This window comes from Panthera tigris, chromosome E1 (assembly GCF_018350195.1).
Source record: "Panthera tigris isolate Pti1 chromosome E1, P.tigris_Pti1_mat1.1, whole genome shotgun sequence".
In the NCBI taxonomy this organism is placed as follows: Eukaryota; Metazoa; Chordata; class Mammalia; order Carnivora; family Felidae; genus Panthera; species Panthera tigris.
Window position 1 is genome coordinate 34,963,984 of NC_056673.1, and position 27,988 is coordinate 34,991,971.

At 52.0% G+C, this 27,988-nt stretch overlaps 2 protein-coding genes across 2 annotated transcripts; one reads left to right on the top strand and one right to left on the bottom strand.

Annotated features, from left to right (window-relative positions):
• Positions 1-7,878: 7,878 nt before the first annotated feature.
• Positions 7,879-20,892, top strand: LRRC59 (leucine rich repeat containing 59). The gene is made up of 7 exons (XM_007086677.3): positions 7,879-8,173; positions 9,284-9,343; positions 11,124-11,282; positions 11,513-11,617; positions 14,710-14,782; positions 16,816-16,989; positions 18,916-20,892. Exons 1-7 carry the CDS (start codon positions 8,069-8,071, stop codon positions 19,158-19,160), a joined length of 921 nt encoding a protein of 306 aa, XP_007086739.1. The 5' UTR covers positions 7,879-8,068; the 3' UTR covers positions 19,161-20,892.
• EME1 (essential meiotic structure-specific endonuclease 1) lies at positions 20,886-27,938 on the bottom strand. The gene is made up of 10 exons (XM_042966151.1): positions 27,666-27,938; positions 26,927-27,036; positions 26,028-26,836; positions 25,811-25,938; positions 23,440-23,529; positions 23,231-23,352; positions 22,922-23,045; positions 22,566-22,681; positions 21,599-21,788; positions 20,886-21,368 (listed from the first exon to the last, which is right to left on the bottom strand). The coding sequence occupies exons 3-10, from the start codon at positions 26,809-26,811 to the stop codon at positions 21,192-21,194; spliced, it is 1,731 nt and encodes a 576-aa protein (XP_042822085.1). The 5' UTR covers positions 26,812-26,836; positions 26,927-27,036; positions 27,666-27,938; the 3' UTR covers positions 20,886-21,191.
• Positions 27,939-27,988: the final 50 nt, after the last annotated feature.

Below are 27,988 nucleotides of genomic sequence, written 5' to 3' on the forward strand. Positions count from 1 at the left end.
TGTGAAAGCCTTGCTTTCGTAAAGAGTTTTTAGGGCGAAAATCTTTTCTGGATGATGTAATTGTTAACTTTTCCTGGGTCAAAGTCAGGAGGAAGGTCAGCTGGGAAGTCTTGGGTAAAGACCCAGTGTTATTAGATCAAATCAAAGTTATCTTCCTTTACTCACTCATTGGCTCTGCAGACATTCATTGAGTCCTTTTTGGGTCCCAGGCACAGCCTTGGGTCCTCAAGCTGGAGATATGAATGAGGCAGGACATCTGCCTTCAGAGAACTCACTGTCTAGCAAAGAACACTCACCCTGAGACAGACGCTGGCATGCGATGTGGCCAGTGCTGTGGGAGAGAGGGCACAGGGGACAGGCACCTACCCTGGGCATGTCGCAGAAGGTCTCCTAGATATCTGAGCTGAGTCCTTGGAAAACGAGTGTGTGCTTGTTTCCTATTAGGGCTGGAATTAATTACACAAATGTAGTGGCTTCAGAACAACAGAACCATATTCTCTTATATTTCTGGAGGCCAGAAGTCTGAGGTGAGTCTTATGGGACTAAAATCAAGGTAATTGGGGGGCTGGTTCCATGATAGGAAAAGATAGGATTCAGGAGGCAGAGAGGGAAAGGGGAAAGGTTAGGACCTGAGGTCCCTGTGTTGAGGGAGCCTAGGGACAAGCTGAAGGCAAAGTACAGGCTAACCTCAGTAATAAATGGCATTTTCCTAACACAGCTAGCCCCTCAAGGTCCTGGAAACCTTGCTTCCAAAATTCCTTAGAGACTTGAGCTGGCCCTGAACCCCTCCCAATCTGAGGGTATATAATCAGTTACCCGTCACAACCCCAGTGCAACTCTATCTGTCCACAGGCCCTGTCCCTGTGCTTTTTTTTTTTTTCTTTATTTTTTCTTTATTTATTTTTTTTAATATATGAAATTTATTGTCAAATTGGTTTCCATACAACACCCAGTGCTCATCCCAAAAGGTGCCCTCCTCATTACCCATCACCCACCCTCCCCTCCCTCCCACCCCCCATCAACCCTCAGTTTTTAAGAGTCTCTTATGCTTTGGCTCTCTCCCACTCTAACCTCTTTTTTTTTTTTTCCTTCCCCTCCCCCATGGGTTTCTGTTAAGTTTCTCAGGATCCACATAAGAGTGAAACCATATGGTATCTGTCTTTCTCTGTATAGCTTATTTCACTTAGCATCACACTCTCCAGTTCCATCCATGTTGCTACAAAAGGCCATATTTCATTTTTTCTCCTTGCCACGTAGTATTCCATTGTGTATATAAACCACAATTTCTTTGTCCATTCATCAGTTGATGGACATTTAGGCTCTTTCCATAATTTGGCTATTGTTGAGAGGTCCCTGTGCTTTAATAAAATCACCTATTGGCGCCAAGACCTTTCCTAGAATTCTTTCTTGGCTATCGGCTCCAAACCCCACCATCACCCCGAAACCCCATCACCTGGGCTGGGGAAAAACACATATTTTGGAACAATGCCGGGAGTGTCTGACCACAGCAAACCCCCCTCGGGCATAAGGTTCCTCTTAAGAACGTAACACTTGGGGCGCTTCGGTGGCTCAGTCAGTTAAGCATCTGACTTCAGCTCAGGTCATGATCTCGCAGTTTGTGAGTTCGAGCCCCACGACGGGCTCTGTGCTGACAGCTCGGAGCCTGGAGCCTGCTTTGGATTCTGTGTCTCCCTCTCCCCCTCACATTCTGTCTCTTTCTCTCAAAAATAAATAAACATAAAAAAAAAAAAAAGAATGTAACAGACACCACCTACTCCCCTCAGATTTTCCTCAGGAATTTGAAAGAAGACCTAACGATATGGTAGTAGACTGACCATAAAACACATGACCCACAAGAAATGATATGGCCATAGATCACCCCTCATACAATGGAATCGAGCCAATCAGGAATGGACAACCCAGCACCCAGAGCTATCAAGCCAGTAAGGGCAGAACCTGAGAAGGAACGAGGGGGAAGGGAAGGGAGGGTGACGATCAGAACCTTACAAAGCAAAGGCTCGTGCCTGGAGACGGGGACATTCACTTCTGCAGGTCCCCTCTCTGTAAAGAGAGCTTTCATACTATTCTTCCTTTCTAATCTTCTACTCTAAGATTATAGAGTATAATGCTGGTCATTTTGTGTCTGCCTTTTCATTCTTCGAAGAGGCGAGAGAACAAATTCTGGGTATTGAGGTAAAAAAGTCCTGCAACGGTTCTTGCTAGAGGCTCCAGGGGAGAATTGTTCCTTGTCTCTTCCAGCTTCTGGTGGCTCCAGGCCATCCTTGCTTGTGGCCATGTCAGTCTCATATCTGCCCCCTCCTCCTGTATGTCCAATCCCTCTCTGCCTCTCTTATAAGGACCCTTGTGATTACATCGAGGGCCCACCCGGATGATTCCAGATAATCTCTCCATCTGAAGATCCTTAACTTGATCACATTTGAAAAGTCCCTCTTGCCATGGAAAGTAACAGATTCCCAGGTTCTGGGGATTAGGATGTGGACATCACCGTGGACCATCATGCAGCCACCACAGGCAGGTTGGGAGGAGAAACTGTGGGCAGCCAATGGGATGTTCTAGGGGGAATACATATGAAGGGAATATGGAGGAAATGTATGTGAAGACAGAAAGCATGTGCACTTTGGAAGTTGCTAGTGGTTTTGTTAGGGGAGCAAAGAGCGCTTTTTTGGGAGGAGTGGGAGATAAGGTAAAGTCTTATGGGAGAGACAGTCAGGGCATATATTACAATGATTGTGGATTTTATTCCCAGGGAGCCCGTAGCTAGAGTGTGGCATGTGATAGGTATTCAATATACTTCTGCTGATTTGGGTCAAATGAATGACTCAGACAAATAATATTCATAGAATGCCTCCTGTACATTTGTTGGAGGTGGAAATATACAAAGGATCTCCAGGGATACCTGGCTGGTGCAGCCAGGAGAGCATGTGACACTTGATCTCAAGGCTGGTTGGGAGTTCAAGCCCCACATTGGGCTTACTTAAAAAAAATAAAATAGGGGCGCCTGGGTGGCTTGGTCGGTTAAGCGTCTGTCTTCGGCTCAGGTCATGATCTCGCGGTCCATGAGTTCGAGCCCCCGTCGGGCTCTGTGCTGACAGCTCAGAGCCCGGAGCCCGTTTCAGATTCTGTGTCTCCCTCTCTCTCTGCCCCTCCCCTGTTCATGCTCTGTCTCTCTGTCTCAAAAATAAATAAACGTTAAAAAAAATCAAATCAAATAAAAAGGATCCCCTTTGGTGGGATTCAAACCCTATGATCAAGAAGTGAGGCCTTTCAGGCCTTCGTCGTTGTGTCAGGATGCTTCCAGAGCTGGTACAATGACCCGAGCTAACCCTTCTTGCCACTTTGCTATTTTCGGTGTGCAGGTAGTGTCTTCCCTTACGGTTTCAAGATGGCAGTTCCAGGCATCACACAAGAAAGAACCAGCAAATAGGCATGGCAGCCTTTGATGAGCAAGGAAGGCCTCTCCCTAGGGCCACCCACCACGCTCCCCTGGGGTTCCATTGCCATCATTGTTATTCCTATGAACAACGCCAGTGCAAAGCAAGCCACAGTACTGTGGGCACGGGGTAGCCATTGAACATCTGCAGAAACGGCTCACTTTTGGTAATCAGGGGAGTGTTTCTGGAGGAGGTGGCATCTAGATTGGGCCTTGAAGGATGAAAGGATGGTGACCCTTCCAGGAAAGGGCATTCCAAACAGAATGGCATGGCACAGAGGAGAAGGTGGGAACACACGAGATATTTCAGCAGATTAAAGGAATCATTTTTAAAACATTTTTTAATGTTTATTTTTTTTAATTTTTTTTAACGTTTATTTATTTTTGAGACAGAGAGAGACAGAGCATGAACGAGGGAGGGGCAAAGAGAGAGGGAGACACAGAATTGGAAGCAGGCTCCAGGCTCTGAGCCATCAGCCCAGAGCCTGACGCGGGGCTCGAACTCACGGACCGTGAGATCATGACCTGAGCAGAGTTCGGACGCTTAACCGACTGAGCCACCCAGGCGCCCCAGTTTCTACGTTAATATATTACAAAAGTAATACCTGCGCCTTGTGGCAAATACTCAACCCACATTAAAAGGATAGATATTCTTTCAAACCTTTCCTAAGCTCATACAAACATGTAGACATATATATAAGTGTTTCTCCAATGACCTCCCTTTATATATATATTTTTCCAAAAAATGAGACCATGTTGGACATTTGATGAAATGTGAATTAAGTCCATGGATTATATAGTAGTATTGATCTGTGTTAATTCGTTGACTTTTATAATTGTCCTGTAGTTATATAAGAGATTTCCTCATACTTGGGAGACAACACACTGACATGTTTACAAATAAAGAGGCATCATGTCTGCAGCATACTTCTATTTTGCAATTTTATTTTTTTTTTTAATTTTTTGAGAGAGAGTACGAGTCGGGGGAGAGGGGGCAGAGGGAGAGAGAGAATCTAAAGCAGGTTCCACGCCAAGCACAGAGCCCGATGTGGGGCTTGATCTCGTGAACCATGAGATCATGACCTGAGCTGAAATTGAGAGTCAGATGCTTAACCAACGGAGCCACCCAGGCGCCCCTCCAGCATACTCTTAAATAGATTAGAAGTATACATCTGTTTCTGTAGCAAAATGTTGACAGTTGGCAAATCTGGGTAGAAGGTATCCAAGAATTCTTTCTTCTATCCTTGCAACTTTTCTGGAAGTCTGAAATAATGTCAAAGTCAATTTTTTTTTTTTTTTTTTTTTGAGGGGAGAGAAAGAGGCAGAGGGAGAAGGAGAGAGGGAATCTCAAGCAGGCTCCAAGCCTAGAGCAAAGCCTGACACGGGCTCAATCTCATGACCCTGAGATCATGACCTGAGCTGAAGTCAAGTTTTGGATGCTTAACTGACTGAGCTACCCAGGTGCCCCTAAAAAAATTTTTTTTAATGAGATCGTGCCTTGCATCTATCTTACTCAGTGACTTGCATCTTTTTACTTGACCATATACAATATTTTTTTGCAGGTCAACACATATAGTTCTACTCATTCTCTTTCATGCTGCAGAATGTTGTGCAGTAATGTTCCATTGCATAAATGCACTCTGCTGTATTCAACCACTCCCCTTTTGATGGCTTTGACTTTATTTTTTTTTAATTTTTTTTTAACGTTTATTTATTTTGGGGACAGAGAGAGACAGAGCATGAACGGGGGAGGGGCAGAGAGAGAGGGAGACACAGAATCGGAAAGAGGCTCCAGGCTCTGAGCCATCAGCCCAGAGCCCGACGCGGGGCTCGAACTCCCGGACCGCGAGATCGTGACCTGAGCTGAAGTCGGACGCTCAACCGACTGAGCCACCCAGGCGCCCCTTGATGGCTTTGACTTTAAATGTGATCTCAGTTATATACTAAGGACCTATATGCATTTGTATTTGTTTCCAGATTCTCTATGCTGTTCCACTGGTACCTGCCCATGACCATGTTATACTCTTTTGAGCTTTACTATGAGGTCTACCGTCTGGTTGGCAGGATCCTTGTGGCCATTTTTTTTTTTTTAATTCCACGAAGTGTTCTTGGCAATTCTTGTACGTCCATCCCTCCAGATGAATTTGATCTACAGTGAACATGGCGTACCTCTCTATTTGCGGAAGTGTTTAAAGCAAGTCTATGTAAAGAAATAAACCATAGAGAGAGATCACTTGCATTAAAAAGTACTTTGGGGGCTCCCATCCTCAAGGGCTATTTGAGTCTCTTTTTTTCAAAGAAGAAACTTGTGGGGACAAGCTGCTGTCAAAGTGCTCGCTCTTCCGCCCTGCTTTGCCTGTTTGAACCTGACCCATTCTTCCAAGCCACCTCCCCTGTGGTGCCTTTTCTGCTGTCTTCCCTTCCTCCAGGCTCCTGTCCCCCTCTGTGCTGGGCATGACCCACCTTCCCCCGAATACATTCACTGACTTGCTGTGACTGTCCTTCGATAGCTAAGTAGCTGACTTGTCTGAGCTTCAATTACTGTCTTTGGAAAACCGAAAGAGTATCTGCCGTTGTGAGTTAAAAGAGATAATGTATGAAAATCATGGTCATAGTCACACAGAATGCCCTCAAATATTTTAGTCTGACGTTATCACGCTCTAACACATACCCGCACAGCTCTGCACCTCTCCACAGATTTTATCCATATGTATTAGGGCCCTTATCCTTTCTACCTTCTAGAATAATTATTTGCGTAGACTGTAGGCTCCTTGGGGATAGGGATGATAGGGTGGAGTGAAAAGAAACAGGATTTGGAATCAAAAGATTCGGGTCTGCCCCTAAGTGACTGAGGACCAGTTGCTTCTCCCCGAGTTTCTTCCTTAAGAAGAGAGAGAGAACAACAAAACGTGCCCTATCATCTCTTCGTGTACTTGATCAGAATGAGATAATGGATGCTCAGCGGCTTTAGAGATTGCCAAATGCTAATGTATTCTTATCCAATTGTCCTGCCTGGCTCCCAGAAGCCCAGCACGGCGCCTTGTTGGGGGTAGGAGGCGTGTGCGCAAGGATTTGCACGCGGACTTCACCTGGTCGTCACAGTTGTCCTCTGAGATAAGCTTCAGTATCCCCACTTCCAAGATGAGCAAACGGAGGTGTGAAGCGGGTGAAGCGCTTCACTCGTTCATTCATTCATTCAGCCACCTTTGAATGAGCAACTGTGGTGCATCTGACACCCAGACACTGGGGATACAAAGACCATATCCCTCGCTCACGGTCCAGAGTGGAGGACAGACACCTAAAGGTAACACAAGGCAGATTATGAATTAAGGCAAATATTTATCAGGTACTCACTGAGTGCCAGTCACTGCGGCAAGCTCTTGGTGTGTTTCGCTCATTCAGTCCTCCCCGCCGCTACCAGTGGGTATCATTATTATGCACATTTCTCATCTATCCGTAAATAAGGCACGGCTATCGCTTAAGGTTTCATGAACAGCAACTGGCAGAGCCAGAGGCCCCACTGTAGCCAAACTCTGCCACTCCTGATAATAAGGCAGCACACAGGACATTGCCAGAGTCCCAAGGAGGGACCCCTAACTCAGTCTGCGGTTCATGGTGGACAGGGAGGCTTCCCGGAGGTCTAGAAATTAGCCAGGCAGAGGGGCGTTGGGAAGCAAGGCCATCCCAGGAGAGGGAAAGGTGTGGAGGCCACCTAATGGCTGTCTACACAGCACCCCGGGCAGGAAGGGACTGGGGTTTGCGAGGAGACTGCAGAAGCAGGCAAGGACCGGTTTAGAAAAGAGAGGGTCCATATCCTAGAGGTAGCCAAGGTTGGAAGGGTTTTAGGCAGAGGAAAGACTTGGCTAGATTTTTAGCAAGATCTGGGCAGCTGGGTAGAGGTGGAGGGGAGAGAGACTCAAGAGAAATCCAGGCACGAGCTAACGGCGGCCTAGACAAGGACTGGGGCAGGGAAGAGGAGAGAAGAGAGATTCCGAGGCTCGAATTTTCCGAGTGATAACGATTTGGGGATTAAGTTAAAGAGGGCAGGGAGCAATTTTGAAGGACATGAGGTTTCAGCTCCTAATCCAGGGGAACGGGGGTGACTTGGTGAGGTCAGTTTGGGATGCAACCCAGGTCTTCTGGCACCCAGGCCCGTGCCCTTTCGCCTCCCGGCGTTGCCAGCGACAGTGGCCTACCAAGGGCCCCGGGATGGGGGGGGGGGGGGGAAGGGGGGGGAAGCGGCGGCTTCGCCGGGCAGCAGAACTCAAGGCTTTGAACCCCACCCTTCCGGACGTGGAGGCGACTGCAGTGCGCTCTCCTAAGCGCCAGAGGGCGGTCTCGCGCACACTCGGGCCGCTCTGGCCCCGCCCGTCTCAGTGGCCGCGGAAGGTGACGTGGACACGGAAGTGGTCGTCGTCGCGGCGGCACCGGTGGGAGCGGGGCGCGGGGCTCAGAGTGCAGCGGGCGGTCGGGCGGACGGCGGCGTCTCGCACCTGCGGCGGCGGCGGACGCAGGCGTTGTCGGTTGGGTGCGAGTCCGCTGAACCGACGAGCGGCTTCTCAGCGCCTCTCCTGCCCGTCGGAGTCCCGGAGCCGGCACCGCTCAGCCGGCGTCACCATGACCAAGGCCGGCAGCAAGGGCGGGAACCTCCGCGACAAGCTGGACGGCAACGAGCTGGACCTGAGCCTCAGCGACCTGAATGAGGTCCCCATCAAGGAGCTGGTCAGTACAGTCCCGCGGGGCACAGGTGCCCACCCGAGACTGGCGCTGGCCCCTGCGCGGGCCGCCTCCTTTCCCACGCCTCAGTTTCCAGGTCTTAAAACCAGGTGGGAGGAGTGGGACTCGGTCCTCGGGCGCCCACCTCTGCCCCCAGTTTTCTTCCTTGGATGTACACGTGTCACTTTGGCGCAGTTCCAGAAGATGAGAAGGAGCTGCTTGTTCGGCCCTGAGCTTTTTACGGGTCGGGAGTGAATCTCCCCTCGTCTGGGGGCTTTCGCAGCGCTCAGCTCCGTGCTTGACTCAAAGTAGGCGCCCACGGTGTGGTGGCTGGCTGCATTGGGAGAATGAATGAACAAATGAATGAATGACTCGGCCGAGAAGTAGGCCTCTGGGTAGACCTGGGTGTGGCCCAGAACCGTGCATTTCTAGGAAGCCGGCCATCCCAGCCGGCTGTCCCAGCCCTGAGGCGTCCTTCCTTGAACTCTGCGAAGTGTCACTGCGGGGTCGGCGAGGGCTCTTCCCAAATTCCAGCTTAAACTGGCTGGAATCCGGGCGCTGCCGCCCACCCCACCACCCCGCTCCTCCCAGGCTCCCACTCCGGAAACTGAGGCCTGAGGTCCCAGAAGGTTACACGGCTGGATTGTTGCCAGGGTAGAGTTAGATCTTAGTCCCCGCTTTTCCCGCCGGGTTTCCTACCTGCACCCCCCACCCTAGCATTACTTGGGATGACCTACGTTTTCCCCACTGCCTTTAACGAATTGCACTTGGCTCTGTAGTGCGGAAGTTAGAACAGATTTCCAGTTTCATTGCTTAATCTCTTGAGTGCCCTTGGCAAGCTAGTTAATCTTTATGCCTAGACCTCCTCATTTATCAAATGGTGATAATAGTTCCCATCTTCTAGGGTTATGAGGATTAAGACTGTAATGTAAAATACTCACCAGGTAGCAAGTGCTGATGCACGCAGCTGTTGCTCTTACTACGTTATATTTCAGTGCCGATTTTTAAAGGCCTTTCCTAGTTGTGGGAATTTTCTCTGGAAATTGCCTCATTAGCAGATGTCACTGAATCATTCCATGTGCTGGTCTGACATTTTGTTCTTGTTCCTTTTCCTAGGTTGCCCTGCCAAAGGCCACCATACTGGATCTGTCCTGCAATAAACTGACTAGTCTACCGGTAAGATCGGCAAGCAAGCACAGTTCCTTCTAGATCCCTGATGCCGCTTCTCCTTCTTTTTTTTTTTTTTTTTTTTTCATTTCTTTAATGTTTATTTATTTTTGAGAGAGAGAGAGGGAGAGAGACAGTGCAAGTGGGGGAGGGGCAGAGAGAGAGGGAGACACAGAATCTGAAGCAGGCTCCAGGCTCTGAGCTGTCAGCACAGAGCCTGACGTGGGGCTCGAACTCATGAACTGTGAGATCGTGACCTGAGCCGAAGTCAGATGCTCAACTGACTGAGCCACCCAGGCACCCCTCTCCTTCTTGTTTAGAGGAGTTAGGTCATAAGGCGCAATTTCAGGACAGGCCCTGCAGACAGGCTGTGACTGAATCGGGGCATGCTGGGGGGTGGGTGAGGTGGGGTGGATTGTCTCAGCAAGAAGGGAAGCAAGGCTTCATTCTTCAGAACAGTGGGAAAGTCAGGCCACAAAACACTAAAGGCAGCAGAGTGCTGGCTGAATCACTTATTGGGCTCATGTTTTTTTCTGCCTTATTGTATTCCTTTGAAGAACAGTTTACCTCTCTATTGGGTAGAGGAGATTAGAAGCCATTCCAGAAGTTGCTGTGCAGCGCAGGGAGAAAGCTGTTTATGAACAGCCTCCTTTTGCTGGGGAACAGGAAAAAAGTGTGGTTTTGGGGACTACCATATTATTCTCCCAACCCTTGAATTACTCGAGACACTTTTTTTGTTCAACACAGCCAGTCTGTGGTCAGATCCTTTTGATTTTTCTTGCACAACTTCTCCCAGTTCTCCGCTTTCATATGCTTCGAGATTTCTTCAGTTCACCATCCTTTATCCCTGTCTAGGCCCTGGAGTGGTTCAGCCCTTCAGCCTCTCCGGGGTGATAGCCATTCTCCTCCAGAGCGGTGCTCCTTCCTCGTTGCCTTTTCCATCCATCACTCTGGCCGTGTCACTCCCTGACGCACTCCACTGGGCTCCGGCTCAGGGACCGAGTCTCAGAAGTTGGCAGGTTATTCATCGGATCATTAGTCTGTTCCCCTCTCAGTATTCTCCCGGGCCTCGCTCATTATCCGCAGCGTCTTCCTGCGGCTCATCGGGAACCGTTTTTTCACACTGAAAAAGCAGCTGAGGTCCCGCTGCCCCTAGGAAGTATTCCATGTCTAATGACAGGATGGTGGCAGTTCCGTGCAGCCTGATGCTGCTGCACACTTTGCCGGGAGTCACTCCAGCAGCCCCTGGTGCTCTTTTCGGTCTGAACTCAGTTGTTTGTGCCTTCCTCGGCAGTGCAGAATCACTGGCGGTTTCAGGTCCCCGGAGAGCATGAGTAGTGTCTCTTAGCCGAGGCCGGAGCTTGATTTCAGGTGGGTACTGTGCTAGGTGCCGTGAAGAACAAAGAGTGACACTGAGTGTTTAAGGGGCGCATCATCTTTCCAGGAAGGCGGATGGTTCCGTTGTGTTTCGACAGCTCCTGTGAAAGGAGAACACAGGGTGCTGTGAGGGCACAGGAGGGACCCCCCCCTCATGGCTCCAGTCGCAGCGAGAACAGAGCATGAGGGAACACACTTATTTTGTGCCCACTTTGTGCTACGTCCTTTTCCACGTACTTCTCACTGCTTGGCACCAGAGGGGCTGAGTGTTAGCCGCACTTCATCCAGGGTGGAACAGCCGGTGGCAGGTGGGGTCAGGGTTTACACGTCGGTGCCTCTGGCTCGCGGGCTTCTGCAGTGGCTACACCAGAGTGTGCGCCCGAGGCTTAGGCGCTGTCTCTTCGGGTCCTAGTCGGATTTCTGTGGCCTCACACACCTGGTGAAGCTGGACCTGAGTAAGAACAGACTGCAGCAGCTGCCGGCAGACTTTGGCCGTCTGGTCAACCTCCAGCACCTGGATCTCCTCAACAACAAGCTGGTGACCCTGCCCGTCAGCTTTGCCCAGCTCAAGGTAACGGTTCACGAAGCAGCGTTCCACGGTCGGGTGAGGCACGGGGCTCGGGGGCCGACGGAGCATGGCTGTGAGCAAGGCTGGCGGAAATGCCACCTTGTTGGTGCTGCCTCGCACGGCTTTCCCTGCAGCTGGAACACACAGGGGCTTTCTTCCTGCTCATTTTGCTCGCCTTGAGGGACTCTCTTGTGAACTTGGGCTTAGCCAGCCTCTCTGTTCTATCCCTTCAGAGCCTGAAGTGGCTGGACCTGAAGGATAACCCCCTGGATCCTGTCCTGGCCAAAGTGGCAGGGGATTGCTTGGATGAGAAGCAGTGTAAGCAGTGTGCCAACAAGGTAAGCACGAAGCTCCCCCGGGTCCCCTCTGCCATTCCCCGGGGACTAGCCTCTGCCTCCTCTTGTTTTTCCCTCCCAGGGCACCTGTAGCCGTGTGTTGATTCGAGCACTGAGGTCCCAGTGAAATATGTCTGCTATGAGCCTGTCAGGCAGAGGGACCTTTGTTTCTATGTTGACGTTACAAGTAGCAGAACAAGACTGTCTTCTCTGCTGCAAAACTTCCGTTCTTAAGAAACCAGGACCTTGGGGCGCCTGGGTGGCTCAGTCAGTTAAGCATCCGACTCTTGATTTTGGCTCAGGTTATGATTTCTTGGTTTGTGAGATCGAGCCCCATGTGTCAGCGCAGCGCCTGCTTGGGATTCTCTCACTCCCTCTCTGCTCCTCCCCCACTCGCTCACGCACTTGCTCTCTCGTGCGTTCTCTTTCTGTCTCTCTCTCTCTCTGTCTCTCTCAAAATAAATAAACATTTAAGAAACCAGGACCTTGCCCGATCCCACATTACACTATTGACAGTTGTTCAAATGGGACAAGAAGGGTAGGGGCTGTGGCCTTTCTAAGTCGCGGTGGTTATAGGAATTTTGATAACGGTGTCAACATTTGGGTGCTGTACCGATAGGCAGACACGTCCTGGGCAGATCTGATTTATTTCAGTCAAGTCATCTGATAGAGGAGCGAGGAACCAAAGGCAGCACGGAAGCAGACACAGCCAGCAACCCTGAGGGGGCCTTGTGCTGCTTCTTGAGAACGACACCACGCATCTCTCACACTCCAGCCACAGTCCCTCTTCCCTCCAGCTTTAGAACAGATTGCTGCTGCTTCAGCTGAGCACCAGATGACTTACTTGGGCATGTTGAGGAGGCTTGATGAACAGAATAGACTTTAAACGCTTTAGATTTAAATCCTAGAATTGATGTCAGTGAGATGTGGGCACGGTGGGGGGGTGGGGGGTGTGGGTCTCTAGGTGAGGCTCAAGAATAATGGCCTCGTCTTGTCATTAGCTCAGGGCTTCTGAGAGAGTCTCATCATCTCTGTCATCCACTGGCACAGGAGATCCAAGTACAAGGTCAGTGCAGCCAGGTAGCCACGGCAACAGCTCGCCCTTAGCTGAGAACAGTACAAGTGATCGGTGAACTCCCGGCGCTTTAGGAGTGATGTGTGTTCTGAGGAAGAACGATAGCTGTAAGGGATGACTCTCCCTTTGTCCTGCATGCTTTGTATTTCACCTCATGCTCCTCATAACCCCGGGAAGTAGATATGACTTCCATTTCTCTGACCCGAGAAATGCCCAGTACGCACACGTTTCATTTCTCCCTTTATTCATTCAACTAGTAATATGTGAAACCTCGTGAAATTGCTCGTACTCTACAAGGATAACTTCTGTTGAGCACAGAGGTCTTTAGTGTTAGCACATACCTTCCAGACGGAGCTCCAGGTAGCACATTGTGTTGTGGATGTGGTAACTAGAGCCACGCTCCCCGGCACTGCTGCCCAGAGCAGTCTCTGGCACACCTTTAGGCGTTGTAGTAGCATGGCTTGGGCCAGCCAGAACGAGGTCAGTTGTCCCCGGGAGACAGCGTAGATCTCACCAGCCCTGACCTTGTGGCTGCATGGGTCAGCTGTAGTCACTGATAAGCCTGGTGCGTAGTACAGCACCTTTTAAAAATAATTTGTTAGCTGGAAAGCATTCATCAAGTGCTTATCAGAAAACGTGGACTGGGACCGGTGGACAAAATCCACCCTCGGGGCTCACGGTCTGCACCAGAGGAGTCGCTCCTTTTTCTGAACTGGCTGTTTTCAGCTAACTCCTGATGTATTAGGGCCCGGGGAAAAAGGGAGGTCTCTTAAACCTCTCAGCTCTTTATTTAGCGACCTGTACACCCCTTAAAATCCCCTGAATGGTTGGTGCTTACTTAGTATTTGGAATTCAGAGTGAGACAGGGACTTTGAACTTGGGCTGCCTCTCACCATCAGGCTTGACCTTCCTGCAGATCCTGCACTCCTTGTTGAGTGGCCATTTTTTTTTAGTAAGACTGACTCCCTTCTGAGAGGTTGCAGCAGGTTCAAGGCCTGGGTTGCTCAGGACAGGGTTCCTTGTGGCTTCAAAGCAGGCTCTTGCAGGGAGCCTGAGAGGTTGAGTCACTTGCTAAGGTCACAGGGTCCGTAAGTGGTAGCGTTAGGATTGTGCCGGGCTCTAAGCTTTCACTCTCCTCTACAAACAAGGGATAGCTTCTAAAAACGCAGCCTGAAAAAATAAAGTCTTTTACCTCCTCCCCTAACCATGCCCGTAGTGAGAATCTCTGGGGCTGTTTTTGTCAGGGGCTGTCCACCACTGACTGGACGAGGATTTGAGGGGCTCTGGGAGCCACGGCTTTGAGCGGTGTATGGGCCAAATGGCTCTTGGCTTCCTCCTAGAGGCTTCCTTAGTTTGTGTGCTGCCCTGAGTGGGACAAGCTCTGGCCCAGGAGCTCAGAAGACCAGTCCTCTGAGCCGTGCTACCTTCCAGCCACGCGAGGTGGACAGATCACCCCCCGTCAGCCTTGGCTTTCTTCCTTTTGAGGTGGGGATCCAGTCAGTCGTTCATCAAACACATACTGAGTGTCTCGCCCGCAGATGGGACGGTAGTCGCCACCCTTAGGGAAACTAGCGTTACGCCTGACGTAGGTAAGAGGCCTCCCGAGGACTGGGAAGAGCGGAACTTTGTAAGGTGGCCGAGGGAGGGAGGTCAGGAAGTCAGAAAGTCTCGGTGGAAGTGCCGTCCTGCCCACCACCAAGAGTTGCCTGGGGCACACGTGAGATCGTGCGTGTGACAGGGACTGTAAAGAGCAGGACTCCTTCCACGCTCCAGTCGGCAGTGGGTTTCACAAACGTGTTTGCTCACAGCTTTCGTGGCCTGGGCTCAGCTGGCCCTTCTCCAGCTAAGGCCGGCTTAGTAAGGTAGGAGACGAAGACAGGACGGCCTCCGTTAGCTCCGCGCTGCCGCGGGGCTGTGCTCACCTAAAAGGAGCCGTCGTGCTTTTGAGCCTCCTGAGCAGACGTGTGTGCCGTGGAGCCCCGGGCTTGGGCTAGTTCAGATCTCCGCTCCCCCTTTGCAGGTGTTACAGCACATGAAGGCCGTGCAGGCTGACCAGGAGCGAGAGAGGCAGCGGCGGCTGGAAGTAGAACGAGGTAGGTGCCGTCCCTCCGCCAGCCATCTTCCCGTCCTCGCCCTGCCGCTGGCTCCCACGGGTCAGGAGCCGGGGTCCGTGGAAGCATCGTGAGGAGTAGCATGGTGGTGTATGGTGTCATCTGTGTCCAGTCCTGGCTTCTCCGCTGAGCTCGAGAGTCCGGCAGCTGGCTGGGAGGGTTAAGAGGCAGCTCAACTTAAGCGTGGCTGAGACGGTCAGTCCCCTGCGAGCCCTCCCGGGGGTCCCCTGGACTAGACTGTCACCTTCCTGTAGTTATTCAAGCCTGAAACTGGAAAGATGTCCGGACGTCTGTCTTCAGTTCCCCAGCATCCAGTGTGTCAGCAAGGCCCGTGTGTGATGGTTCCTCCACCCCCTGGCCGTACTGTAATTCAGCCTCCGCGCTGTAGACCCCTCCCAGCTCTGTGGCCTGTCTCCACGCTGGTGCCCCTTCCGCACGGCAGCCACAGGGATCCGTTTACGACATAAGTCGGTGATGCTGCTATTTGCTTAAGACACTCTAATGGCTCCTGATTGACTTTAGGATGAAATTCAAACTTAGCTCCACAGACGACCGGGCCCGCCATGGCCCCAGGCCTGCTTGCTTCTCCAGCTGTGTCCGGCACCCAGGGGAGAGAACGCTGTTAACTTCAGCCACACGAGCCTCTGCTGTTGCTCGAACACGCTAAGTCCGGTCTTACTGCAGGGGCTGTGCCTGGTTTCTTCTTCGGGTCTTTACGCGGCTGGGTTCATGTCCTTGTCTGCTCAGATGTTGCCGTAGCTTTACCGTAACCCCTTCCGAACCACCCAGACTTGGGCAGCATCCCTCCCGTCACTCCATCACAGTCTCTGTTACTCTCTTTGAGGCGCATGTCGTTGTCTTTTTTCTGTTTGTTCACTCGTTTGTCTCCGTCTGTAGAAGGTCTTAGGTGCAGGAACCCGATTTGTCTTCACTGCTGTGTCTCAAGCACTTAGCACAAGGTTTGGCGCACAGCGGGCGCTCCGCTGACTGGCAGATGTCTGAGCCCCCTTACTGGAGGATTCCGTGGTTGGAGGGGGGGAGGACGTGCTTAGTACTGGTCATGGGCAGATCCTGAAAGAGCCTGAGTGACACCGGGCCTTCTCACATGCGTGGCTGCTGTGATGCTGTATTTCCTTGGACCACTGCTGCTTGACTTCCTGCCTCCACATGTTCTCTCCGGGTGGGGTAGAATGTGCTCTTGGCATTGTCGTTGCCCAGCTGGAACTTGGAGCTTGTTTGTACACAGAAAAGCAGTGGAAAGCTCCAGTACTTCGCACACTACAATTCAGCTACATTATGGGTCAGATGGGCTTTTAAGCCCAGAAAGACGTTTAACTCCCTAATTTGTGGCATTCTGGCTTTGGAAAAATGTACTTCAGGCTTCCAAATAACTAATCTGGAAGTGCATTTTTAGAACCCAGTAATTTGTAAGCTGGGCATTGGATATAAACGTACTTGAACCGTGAAGTAAATCAGAATGTGTCACAGATTCCTGAGTGGGAGCCTAGAGGTTCCCTCTGACAAATGATTAGTCTTGCTTTCTCAGGAAAACATTTCCATCGTGTCTAACTGTGAACTTGAGTGCTCACTTTGTCTTCTTACTTGCCCTTCCCATGCTACGTTCCCTTCTGAAGCTTGGGAAGACAGGAATCCCATAGAATCATGGCTTCTTCTCTTGACAGCCAAGTTGTATAATAAGGGTGTCCCTCTGTGCTTTCTGAATCACCAGGCTCGTCACCCGTGCCTTCCTCATGTACCCTTGTTACATTCCCCTAATCTCTCCACTGCACGGGGCTGGGAACCTTTCAATAATCCATCCAGCAAACCCTGAGAGCAGTTTACTGTATTTGAGGGAGGGCTTACTTCCTGGAGAGCAGGAAGACGGCTGTCTCCTTAGGACTGCTTCAGTGACCTGTGGCATAAGGGAAAGGCCAAGCCCGTGCTTTTAGTCACTCAGGAAAGCACTCTTGCAGGTTTGTGGGTGAGAAGTCATCTTGGGGTGGATTTTCCTGCAGAGGCCGAGAAGAAGCGGGAGGCCAAGCAGCGAGCTAAGGAGGCGCAGGAGCGGGAGCTGCGGAAGCGGGAGAAGGCGGAAGAGAAGGAGCGCCGGAGAAAGGAGTACGACGCCCTCAAAGCAGCCAAGCGGGAGCAGGAGAAGAAGCCGAAGAAGGAAGCAAATCAGGCTCCGAGTATGTTTTCGCAGTTGCAGGGTTCCGGCGGGGGTGCCGCGGGGGCACTGAGGGGGCAGTGAGCGAGGCTGCAGACCTGGTCAGATCCAGCATGCTCTCAGTCCTGGGAGTCACGTGGAGGGTTTGCCTACGGGGGGTGGGGGGGCTGTCCTGGGGAGCAGGTGCTTACGTGCAGGTGTTTGGTGAGCCATGGCTTAGAGCGTTCCCAGAATAGGGAGCTGCCCTTCCTTCTTGTAAGGGTTGGATGGCAAAATCGCCATAAAGCGAAGATTGCGTGTGGTCACACTGCCCTTAAAAGTCCCTCGCATCATCTGTGAAGTGCACTTGGGCATTCTGAGTGCAGGTACTGTCTCAGAGATGCCAGCACTACCTCTGGTTTTCTCTCCAAGTCGGAACAGAGCGCCCTCTTTTTGCTTGAACACCAGAGGAATCGTTTTGCTGCCTTCAGGGAGCCATGCTATATAAAAAACACAGTGTTTTGCCTGAATACTTCCAGTTGGATTTGTGTAGGGACATGGCTCCATATATAGGGGAGGATTGTACACCTTCTGGGCCAATGGGGCCTGTGAGGGAGAGGCCCCTGAGCCGGGGAAGGAATTCTGTAGGGAGGGTGAAGGCGTGGGGCCCGGCTGCGGCTCTCCCTCGCTGGCCTGGAGCAGGTTGCCTGGCCCCCGTTCTGTTTCCTTGTGTAAAACGAGGATTCCACCTCCTCACAGGGTAGCGACAGCATTAAGCAAGAAAACCTATGTGACGGGATCATGCAGTTCTTGGCATGTGGGTGCTCAGTCAAGTTTTTAAAAGTTTTGGCTAAAAATCTCAAAACCAGGGGCGCCTGAGTGGCTCAGTCGATTAAGTGGCCGACTTCGGCTCAGGTCACGGTCTCACCTCGTGAGTTCAAGCGCCACACCGGGCTCTGTGCTGACAGCTCAGAGCCTGGAGCCTACTTCGGATTCTGTCTCTCTCCCTGCCCCTCCCCCGCGCGTGTGCGTGTTGTCTCTCTTTTTCAAAGATAAACACTAAAAAAATTTTTTTTTAATCTCAAAACCGGTTTTTATTTTATTGTATTTATTTTTTTAAAGCGTTTCAAAAATTTTATTATTTTTTAAAATGTTTATTTTTGAGGGGCGCCTGGGTGGCTCAGTCGGTTGAGTGTCCGACTTCAGCTCAGGTCACGATCTCACGGTCCGTGAGTTCGAGCCCCACGTCGGGCCTGGGCTGATGGCCCAGAGCCTGGAGCCTGCTTCCGATTCTGTGTCTCCCTCTCTCTCTGCTCCTCCCCCGTTCATGTTCTGTCTCTCTCTGTCTCAAAAATAAATAAACGTTAAAAAAAATTAAAAAAAAAAATGTTTATTTTTGAGAGAAACAGAGACAGAGCATGAATGGGGGAGGGGCAGAGAGAGAGCAAGACACAGAATCCGAAGCAGGCTCCAGGCTCCGAGCTGTCAGCTCAGACCCCGATGTGGGGCTTGAACTCACAAACCATGAGATCATGACCTGACCCGAAGTCAGACACTCACCCGACTGAGCTCCTCAAGCACCCCTCAAAACCAATTTTTTAAAAAAAATTAGAAATGTAATATATATACTCACTCTAGCATTGAAGCAGCATTCTAACTGTGCTTGTTGCCCCCTGAAAAGCCCCTCCCCTGATCCCGAGGGACCCTGGGGACTGAGCTCCGTGTGGCGCCCGGAATAACTCCTCGTTCTGAGTGTATCCTCTTGAGATCCACTGGAGGAGGACTTCTGTTTCGGGCTCTGCATAAGCAGAGGGTTTCAAGAACTCAGATGGCCTTAAAAAGTCCTCTCGTCAGGGCCTGGGAGTTTGCCTTTGAGGAGGGGGTTCTGGCGGATCTGCCTCAATGGGTAGAGTACGGGTCGTCTCCCACTGACTGAACGTTCTTGTCCGCTGTGACTCTGTCCCTCCAGAATCGAAGTCCGGCTCTCGCCCCCGCAAGCCGCCCCCCCGGAAACACACCAGGTCCTGGGCCGTGCTGAAGCTGCTGCTGCTGCTGCTCCTGTGTGTGGCCGGCGGGCTGGTCGCCTGTCGGGTGACAGAGCTGCAGCGGCAGCCCCTGTGCACCAGCGTGAACACCATCTACGACAACGCGGTCCGGGGTCTGCGCAGCCACGACATCCTGCAGTGGGTGCTGCAGGCCGATTCTCAGCAGTGAGCCTGTCCTCCACACCTGCTGCCTCCCAGCCTTGGAGCTTGGATTCCTATGGAATTGGGTTCTGCTGGACACAACCTCTTTTTAGCGTCCGACCTACCTGCCATCATCAAATGGCTGCCGATTGGTACTTGAGATCCCCTCTTTGTAGGACTTCTCCGTTCCTTGGTCAGGGTCCCCTGGCGGAATAAGAAGTGAGACGTGGGGACAGTTACCTGCATGCCTAAAGGAATAGGCTTGGGGTGGGGAGAGGGAAAAACGGCCTTTTCTAGTTGTTCTACAAAGCTGTGTAAAGGCAAGGCTCGTTTCTACTAAACGGTCAGGTCAGCTGTCACTACATTTATACTTTTGTATGTCACAAACCCTTTCTTTCATTCCTCCCTGGGCAGCCAGGGCAGATCAGGAGGCAGTGTGATTGGGGACTACGGGAACACCATACTCGGCAAATCTAGCCTAAATTGGGAGGGGGGGGGGGGATACCTATTTTCTTAAGGACCTCAGACATTTTTAATGACCATATAAAACCTCAGGCTGTGAAAGGGACTTCAGGACCACCCAGTCCAATAGAACACTTGCAGACAGGGAAACTGAGGCCTTCGGTGACTTGCCTATGGTCTCCCAGCTAGTTGAGGCAGAACTGAACTCCTGCTCCAGTATCCTCTCTCTCTTGTCATTTTGCTTCCATAATAATGTCAGGAGAGAACAGAAGTCACACCAGAACTGAGTGTCTCTCAGCTGGGGTGTAAAATCTTTGACGGTAGGCAAGCTTCATGTCCCACAAATAGAAATCTCATAGCCATGAGGGTCCTGGCAGCTCCTGTAGAGCCCTGCCCCCGGCTCATGTGGCTTTCGCAAAATGGGGACGGCCCAGGCTCCTTGCCTCAATTTTAGAGCATTAACTCCCTGATTGCCAGTAAACAACGAGGTGGACCATTGCAAAGCCATATTGTCTCGGGCAGCTGTTGGTAGTTGGTGCGACTAAGTCAAAGTCAACCTGAAAATTCCAAAGTTTCATGGAGATGGACGTCTAGAATTGTTTGGGTCGAGACCCAGAACCACCTCCGCAATGAAGGGAAGCGAGTGGCACCACGGAGTTTAAAAGTGGTGCACTTCCTAATGACCGGCACAGACGGGCAGGACTGTCCATCCTCTTGTCTCCCAGATTATGCCTCTGCTTGCTCTGTGGCCTCCTTGGCCTCTCTTTTTCACAAAAGCCGGATGAAGGAAAAAGAAATGGTCATCATGGTGCTCATTCACTGAAAGGTCCCAGTTACCAGCTTCTTGTCTCTCCCTCAGGGGAACAAGAACCTGTCATGGTTCAGAGACAGAGTGAGGTCCAGGGTTTTTAGCCTTAGTGGCTCATTTGGATAGGATGGCCACTTATGACCGTCCTATTGGAAGAAGTGACTTGTTCCTTTCTCCCTCCCCAGATAGCTCTGCTGCAAAAGCCCATACCTTACTCAGAATCACTACACATTCCTTAGTCTTCCTCCAAGCTCCAGAGCCATTGGTACAAATGCTTTATTGAAACTAAACAGTACGTGACATGAGATTAAGAGGATATGGAAGTCCCCACACAGGGGCTGGTTGAGGTGGCTTCAGTGGGTGTAGGAAGGCAGGGCACACCCGGCCCTAGTCAAGTCAACCCGCTGAGGGAAGTTCACTCATGATCTCGAGATTTGATGCTGAGGTTCTTCTGGATTTCTACAATTATTAAATATGTGTCTGAGTGGTCTGTCTTTGTTTCTTTGTGTTTTGAGGGTTGAGGGCTGGCTGGGGGAGGGGGGAGGGGTGATTTGTGCACGGCAGCTGGGTTTTTGTTAGGAGAGGAAAATTAAAGGCTTGTGAAGGGAAACACAAGTATCTCAGCCATCTGTCCCAAGCTGACAGGGAGACTTCTGCAGATAAGGGCGCCCAGGGAACAGCCTGTGGTCCGACCCAGGCTTGTGCTTCAAGGAGGCGTGTCCGGTCTCTTCCTGTGGCCAAAGGCGGAGGAGATGCAAACTTTGTCATCCTTGTCCCCGAGGGCTGGCGTCAGTCTGCACTGTCTAAAGAGAGAGCTGGCTGCAGAGTGGTCATCTGAAGGTAGATCCGCCTGGAGAGCTCTGGTCCAACACGGCGGGAGGTGGAGGTCACACCTTCCCCACGGCGAACCTGTATGTCCGCAAGCAAATTCTGGCGCTCTTGCTCCGAAAAACACCGCCTGTAAGCCTGGAAGTGGCAAGTGACCTCTCAATACTGTACCATCCAGTCACCCTTGTGCATCCATAAGGGGGCAGTAAGCTAGGGTGTTGGGGAGGAGAACCTGTCCTCCCCGGGTCAGTGTTAACTGCTTTTAGCAGGCCCACACTGTGGACCACCGGTGTGCCCCAAGGAAGCCGCCTGGGAGTCCACCGAGGCCACGGGGTGCCAGGTGGGGGGTGACCCCTGCAGCAGCATACCTGGACCAGACGCTGTGGGGAGGGATAGGTGTCCACAATGGCACTGGCCATGTCCAGGCTGACTCTGTTCAGCTGCTGAATCTGTCTCCTCCAGACCAGCGCGAGCCCCCTGCCAGCTCGGTCAACCTTTGCCCCTCCCGCCCAGTCACTCTCCAGGCAGAAAGAGAAACTGGTTTGATCTCGAAGCTTCCTGTGAATAGCAGTTGAAGAGTCATGAGTCAGTCACTCCACCTGTCCCCTCGGCTGGGAACTTAAAAACCCTCCCTCCTTCCACTGACCCCCCCCCCAAGAGGCAGGCACAATGTCGTATCTGGCCTATTTGAGTGCTTTGTTCCCAAACACCGCTAGTTGCTGGTTCCCTTAAAAACAACACCTAGTCCTTTCCATTAAGAGAGAAAGCACCAGGAAAGTACCAGATTGTTTCACATGCTGAAATTGGGTTGTGTTGACCAGATAGCAGTGTCCACAAGGACAGACAGACACAAGGGACCGGGTGTCAGGCAATCGGGGAACCTGGTCCAGTTCTAACTTGCTAGGAGCTTAGACAAGGCACTCTCTTAAGGCCTCACTTCCCTCAGGTATAGAATGAGGAGGGACTTGGCCTGAATTGTCTCTGAGGTCTTTTACTAACTCTAAATTCCGACCATGAACACTCCTAGAACTAAGTAGGCTAAAAGTTTGTTTCATGAGGGCTTATTACACTGTGACCTGCCATGTAATGAAACCTGGCAACTTGGCTTACTGGTGACCCAGGGCAGCCTGCAGGCCACGAACTTACACATGAGTTAAAGCAGAACATTTTACAGGCGCTAGGCTTGAGGGCTCCTCATGAGAATCCCCAGCACGAGGTCTGCTCCTTCCACCGCCAGCTTGACCGACAATGAGCCGGCAGCAGACCCCGGGGGAAGAGGACATCCGCACAGAACCAGGCCCGGCGGTGGGGCGGAGACTTGCTGGGGGCACTCACTTGAAGGGCGCCTCGGCCACAGCCTTTGTAAATGCGCAGGCGAAGTCGGCCAGCTCTTTCCAGCTCTGCACGATTCGGGCCTGGGCTTCGGTGTATAGCTGCAGATCCACCAATGCCTAGACACCCAAAAGCGGGACGGGCTGGAAGGGCAGAGGGACTCGGCCTCGTCGAAGTTGCCCTCTCACACCCGCCGAAGCTGCACCCCAGCGCCTTGGCTCCCTGTTTTAGCCCCTTCTCTCCTACTCGGTGCCAAGGCAGAGAGTCGTGTCCAGCAGGCACTTTGTTCCTTATCCACAGCAAACTGGGTTAGGGGAGAGTGAGAGCCCAGCCCGACTCGGGCAACACCGAGTTCTTACCTCTTCCACGTCTACCCTGGACACCATTTGCCCTGCGCTGGCCTCTGGTTGTCTCCGCTTCTTCTCCTTGGCCTGTTCTCTGTTTGCCACTCCCGGTTTCCTTCTTCTCGGAAGATGGGGAGCGCTGGAATGGGGGGGGGGTCAAAGAGCAGCAGCTCCAGGCTGAGCTCAGGCAGGAAAGGGGTGAAAAGACCAGACCAGAGGGTCCCACAGGGCTTGCCAGGGAGGACCCAGATCTGGGATGAGTAAGTGCACCCTGACGGCCCAAGAGCTGACCCTTTTCAGGCTGTCTCGAGGACAAATTCAAACCTGAAGCATTTCTCCTGGTCCACAATCACCAGGGACAGAGCCTTCCCAGCTGTCCTCGCTGCGGTGTCAGTTACGAAGCTCCGGAGTGTTTCCTTCCCTTTCTCAGAGTCACCCAGGCTTCCCTGCGCGAAGGCAGACGCTGTGTTAACGTCTGTTCCCTAGAGTCGGCCCTCCGTCCCGTGCCTCGCGGGACACTCTTCTCTGCCCACCTGCTTGAACTTGTAGACCATGGACACAAACGCCTCTGCCAGGAGCAGCACCAGGACCATCGGTTCCTCCACCCAGCCTTCCTCTCCATCCTGTCAAAGGACCCGGGACCCAGCAGAGAGGGGCAGCTCAGCAGGTGCTCAGCACCCGTGAGAGAGACCCAGGCCTTCTGGGTGATGAACTTATTCCCATCAGCCGAGCCCACTTGTGCAGTATTCTTCTGGAATGAAGCCGTGGTGGCCAGAAACGGTAACCCGTGATCCTGTCCCTCCCAGTCCTCCCCTGCTCGACCTTGGCATACTGCATCTCAGAGGTGGTGAGTAAAAGGTGTGGAAATGCTGAGAACTGCCAATGTTTCTGGGCGCTTTGGATAGGAGGGTGGAGGGGAAGGAAACTCTTCCAGAGGGGTTGGTACAAATAAGTAACTTGGCCCTTGAGGGTAGATGCTGACTGGGAGCTGAGTGGCCCTTACACACACACACAGGTTTTGTGTGACAGAGGTAAGAGCCACAGGGGAACTTCCGCCTGGGAGAGCACCTTCTCTTCACCAGGGCCAACAATCCAGTGTCACACAGTGACCGGGAGCGGGGCCAGTGCAGTTTTCTGACTGGGTCCCTGGAAACAAAAGCCAAGGCCTAGAACAGAGCAAAGTGCAGTGGGAGGAGCTGTGGGTTCTAGTTCCCGCTCAGCTGTGCTCCTCTGACCTGCCTCCCCCCGCCTGTGATGTGGGGGTAAGAACTCCCTCTGTGCGGGGTGACTGGGGTGACCGCGACTGACACACGAGGGAGAATGTGGAAGTGCCTTGAAAGGTTAAGCTGCGACATGGATATAAAGATTTGCTAACAACCCAAATTAAAAAGTGTGCAATTAGGGGCGCCTGGGTGGCTCAGTCGGTTAAGCGTCTGAACCTTGATTTCAGCTCAAGTCACAATCTCACGGTTCGTGAGTTCGAGTCCTGGGTCAGCCTCTGTACGGACAGTGTGGAGCCTGCTTGGGATTCTCTCTTTCTCTCTGCCCCTCCTGTGTGTGCTCTCTCTCTCTCTCAAAAGAAATAAAATCAATTAAGAAAAAAAAAGTATGCAATTGCCCTAAATTATTGAGCAAATGAGAGCCGAATGCAAGGAAAAATATTTTTAAGCAGGCTCCACACCCTAAGTGGGGCTTGAACTCATGACCCCAAGATCAAGAGTCAAGTGCTCTACTGACTGAGCCAGCCAGGTGCCCCAAGAGGAAAAAATCTTAACGTTTTCATCTAGAAACTCTTAAATGAGGGGTGGAGTATTGTGGATTCACAGACCAGATGAGTGGAAGGCACAGCAGCTGTAGTAACCTGGGAGCCCGGGCCAAGGAAGGAACATTTGCTGTGTGCCTGCTACGGGCCGGTGCTTGGTTATCTTAGTCCCCACGACACGGGGCACCCAAAAGGATGTAACGGTGTCCTCATTTTACACATGAGTCACAAGAAGATGAAATAATTTGCCTAGGCTCATAGCCATAAAGGCCTGGGGCTGAGATTCAAGCACAAGCCCACCCATTCCCAAAGCCCAGCTAGAGAGAAGTAGAAATCCTGTGAGAATTACCTTCTCTCTGCCCCCCACGGATCCCCTCTCCCTCCTTCCCCACTCTGCTCCCTGCAGGAGGCCGCATCACCAGGCTGTCTGGTGCAAAGGTTGGCGGGGAACCCAGGAGGAGATTGGAGGGAGGGAGGGAGGGAGGGAGGGAGGGAGGGAGGGAGGGAGGGAGGAGTGAAGTAGAGATATTTCCCTGGCTCCCTCGAGATGGGGTCACTTAGGGTTTGCTACCTTCCTCTAGTGGAGGTCAAGCCTCTCTCAAGGTGGGTGCTGTCTACATTTCTCTCTCCTGGATTCTGATAACCACTTCTCCCCTTCATCCATTCAGGCCGAGGTATGGTAAGAAACATGTCAGTGGTTCTCAACCAGGGGTGAGTTTTTCCCACAAGGGATGTTTGGCACCATCTAGAGACGTTTTTGATTGTCATGCCCGGGAGTATGCTAACTGTCATCTGGTGGATAGAGGCCAGGGATGCCGTTCAACGTTCTACAGTGCACAGGACAGCCCCCACAACAGAAGAATTATCCGACCTGAAATGCCGACCGTACCTGAGGTGGAGAAATCCTGAGTTAACGGTGTTATTATTACCTTGAGGTACTGTGTCGTCCCTTGTCATTTCCTTGTAGCCTGCCCACGCTTTAAAAAACAGATCCTTTATTATTAAATCTTCCTCAAATTACCCTAAGTTGAGTGTGCCTTCTGTTTTCCTGCTGGGACCTTGCCTAATATTCTTAACAATAAAAGCACACGTATCGGGTGGCTCGAAGAGGGGAGGAGAGACGTCAGCCAGAAAGCTGCTACCTCAGCTAGCCCGGCCCTTCTCCTCCAGGTGATGCTGCAAGGCACGGCCTGTGCCTCAATCACACAGCGGCACTCCATGGACTGCAGCGCCCCGAGGAGCTGGCCTCCGCCTTCCATCTGTAAGAGCACTGCAACAGACGACAGGAAAGGCGCTATCAGTGGGTGGCCCAGGAGCAGGAAGGGCCCAGCACAGGATGAAGACAGTTGCCAGGAGCACCTGGATCCAGCCCCACAATGATGTGCCTTAAGCATTCCTCGGGCCTCTGAGCTTTCAGCCTGTTCACCAGGGCCACCTTCTTCTGCCTTTCCTGTTGTCTCAGGGTACTCTCCTTCTGGCTTGCTTGTCCCCGCGGCTGGCATCCCTGTGAGCCTCTCCTCCGGACCTTCTGACCATGCTTGGTTCTCTTCTGAAGTGGGGGGGCTTCAGCATTTGTTTTGGTCGCTGTCAAGCTGTCGCTCCGCACAGGGCAGGTGGCTTGGAAGGCTGGAAGCTGATGGCACAGACGGTCTCCCACAGGGTCCCTGTTACTTGATGAACGTCTCTCTGAGGTGTCACGGAAGGAGGCACCAGGGACCTTTGGAAAGGACTGTTTTTTCCAGCCGCATGATGCTCCTTCAGTACTCCGATGACCCCACACAGTTTGAATCGGGGAGCTAGCGTCCTCAGGGCTCAGCTGCTTGCGGGTCAGAAACTTACATGTAAGCCTCTGGGCCAGGGGGATCAATTCTTCCTCATCCTCACTTCCACTGCTTAGCACCCTGACTGGCTCCGTTTGTGGGACAGGTTCCGCTATGTCTGGGACAGGTGGTGTATCTTTCAACTTTGGTGATGGAGGACAGGAGGCCTCAGAATCCGAAGTATCAACCATAACAATCTTCTCCCTCCGAGGCTGCCCCCTCTTCGTTGAAGACGCTTCCTGCTTCAGAAAGGCAAACGTTGGCAACTCTTCAGAGTCACTCTCACTGGACTCCAGCGACAGTGATGACTTCATTAGAGCCATCGATAGGCGCTATCAAATTAATTCCCTAAAAGGAAAAAAAGAGATGAGACACAGACTAGCACCGAATTCAGTCCATTGGACACGTTCTGTGGCCCAACTTTACGGAAATACGCACGGTATCTAGAGAAACAGAAAAGACAGGATGCGGTCCCAACACATTCAACCTGGAACTCAGCTGTCTGTGGCCGAACGGGACGCCTCAAATCCCTTCTAGGTCAAGGCGACCTATAAACAAAGTGGAGATTACCATGAGAAAAAAAATTTTTTTTTTAATTTTTTTTTCAACGCTTTTTTTATTTACTTTTGAGACAGAGAGAGACAGAACATGAACGGGGGAGGGTCAGAGAGAGAGAGAGAGACACAGAATCTGAAACAGGCTCCAGGCTCTGAGCTGTCAGCACAGAGCCTGACGCGGGGCTTGAACTCACGAACCGCAAGATCATGACCCGCAAAATCATGACCCGAGCCAAAGTCGGACGCTTAACCGACTGAGCCACCCAGGCGCCCCTACCATGAGAAAATTTTAACGCCAAGACTCAACACCACCCCTGGTTGATCTCTGTGTTTGACATGCAGGTTATCAAGGCATCCTTTCTTGGATATTTGGTTCGCTTCTGGGTTTTGCCCATTATGAACAATGCTGCCGCGAACATCCATCTCCACGTTTTCGTGGGGGCGTGTTTTCAACCCTCTTGCACATACACCTAGGAGTGCAACTGTTGGGTCGGGTACAAGAATCCGTATCTTTGAATAAACACTCACTAACACTGTAGGTGTGACCCCCGAATGAGCCACCTAACCTTCCCCAGCCTCGCTTTCCAATGTAGCAAAATAGGGATGATAACAATACCTACGTGGTAACATTGTTGAGGAGTAAAATCGTGCGTCTACAGCGTTCGGTACAGCACGAGGCACACACGCTAAGCACTCAGTAAACACGATGAATGCCTCCAGAGGGACCTCCTCCCGGTCCCCTCCCTGGGTCTCGCATTCGTCCGGCAAAACGAGGCTGCCTGCCAGACGCGCCCGGCTCGTCCGCACGGCGCGGCACAGCCCCCGATGCCCTGGTCACCCAGGCCCTGCAGAGCGGTGCTCAGGAGGCAGGCCCCCACTCGCCGCCCGCCGCGCCAGCACAGCGACGCTCCCCCGCCACTCCCCGCGCCACTTTTTCAACGAC

Coding starts and splice junctions, on each gene's coding strand:
- LRRC59 (XM_007086677.3), top strand. CDS start 8,069: ATGACCAAGGCCGGCAGCAAGGGCGGGAACCTCCGCGACAAGCTGGAC. Junction 8,174..9,283: donor AGGTCCCCATCAAGGAGCTG/GTCAGTACAGTC, acceptor TCCTTTTCCTAG/GTTGCCCTGCCAAAGGCCAC. Junction 9,344..11,123: donor ATAAACTGACTAGTCTACCG/GTAAGATCGGCA, acceptor TTCGGGTCCTAG/TCGGATTTCTGTGGCCTCAC.
- EME1 (XM_042966151.1), bottom strand. CDS start 26,811: ATGGCTCTAATGAAGTCATCACTGTCGCTGGAGTCCAGTGAGAGTGAC. Junction 22,682..22,921: donor CCAGGGTAGACGTGGAAGAG/GTAAGAACTCGG, acceptor TTGGGTGTCTAG/GCATTGGTGGATCTGCAGCT. Junction 21,789..22,565: donor GTGGCCGAGGCGCCCTTCAA/GTGAGTGCCCCC, acceptor TGCTATTCACAG/GAAGCTTCGAGATCAAACCA.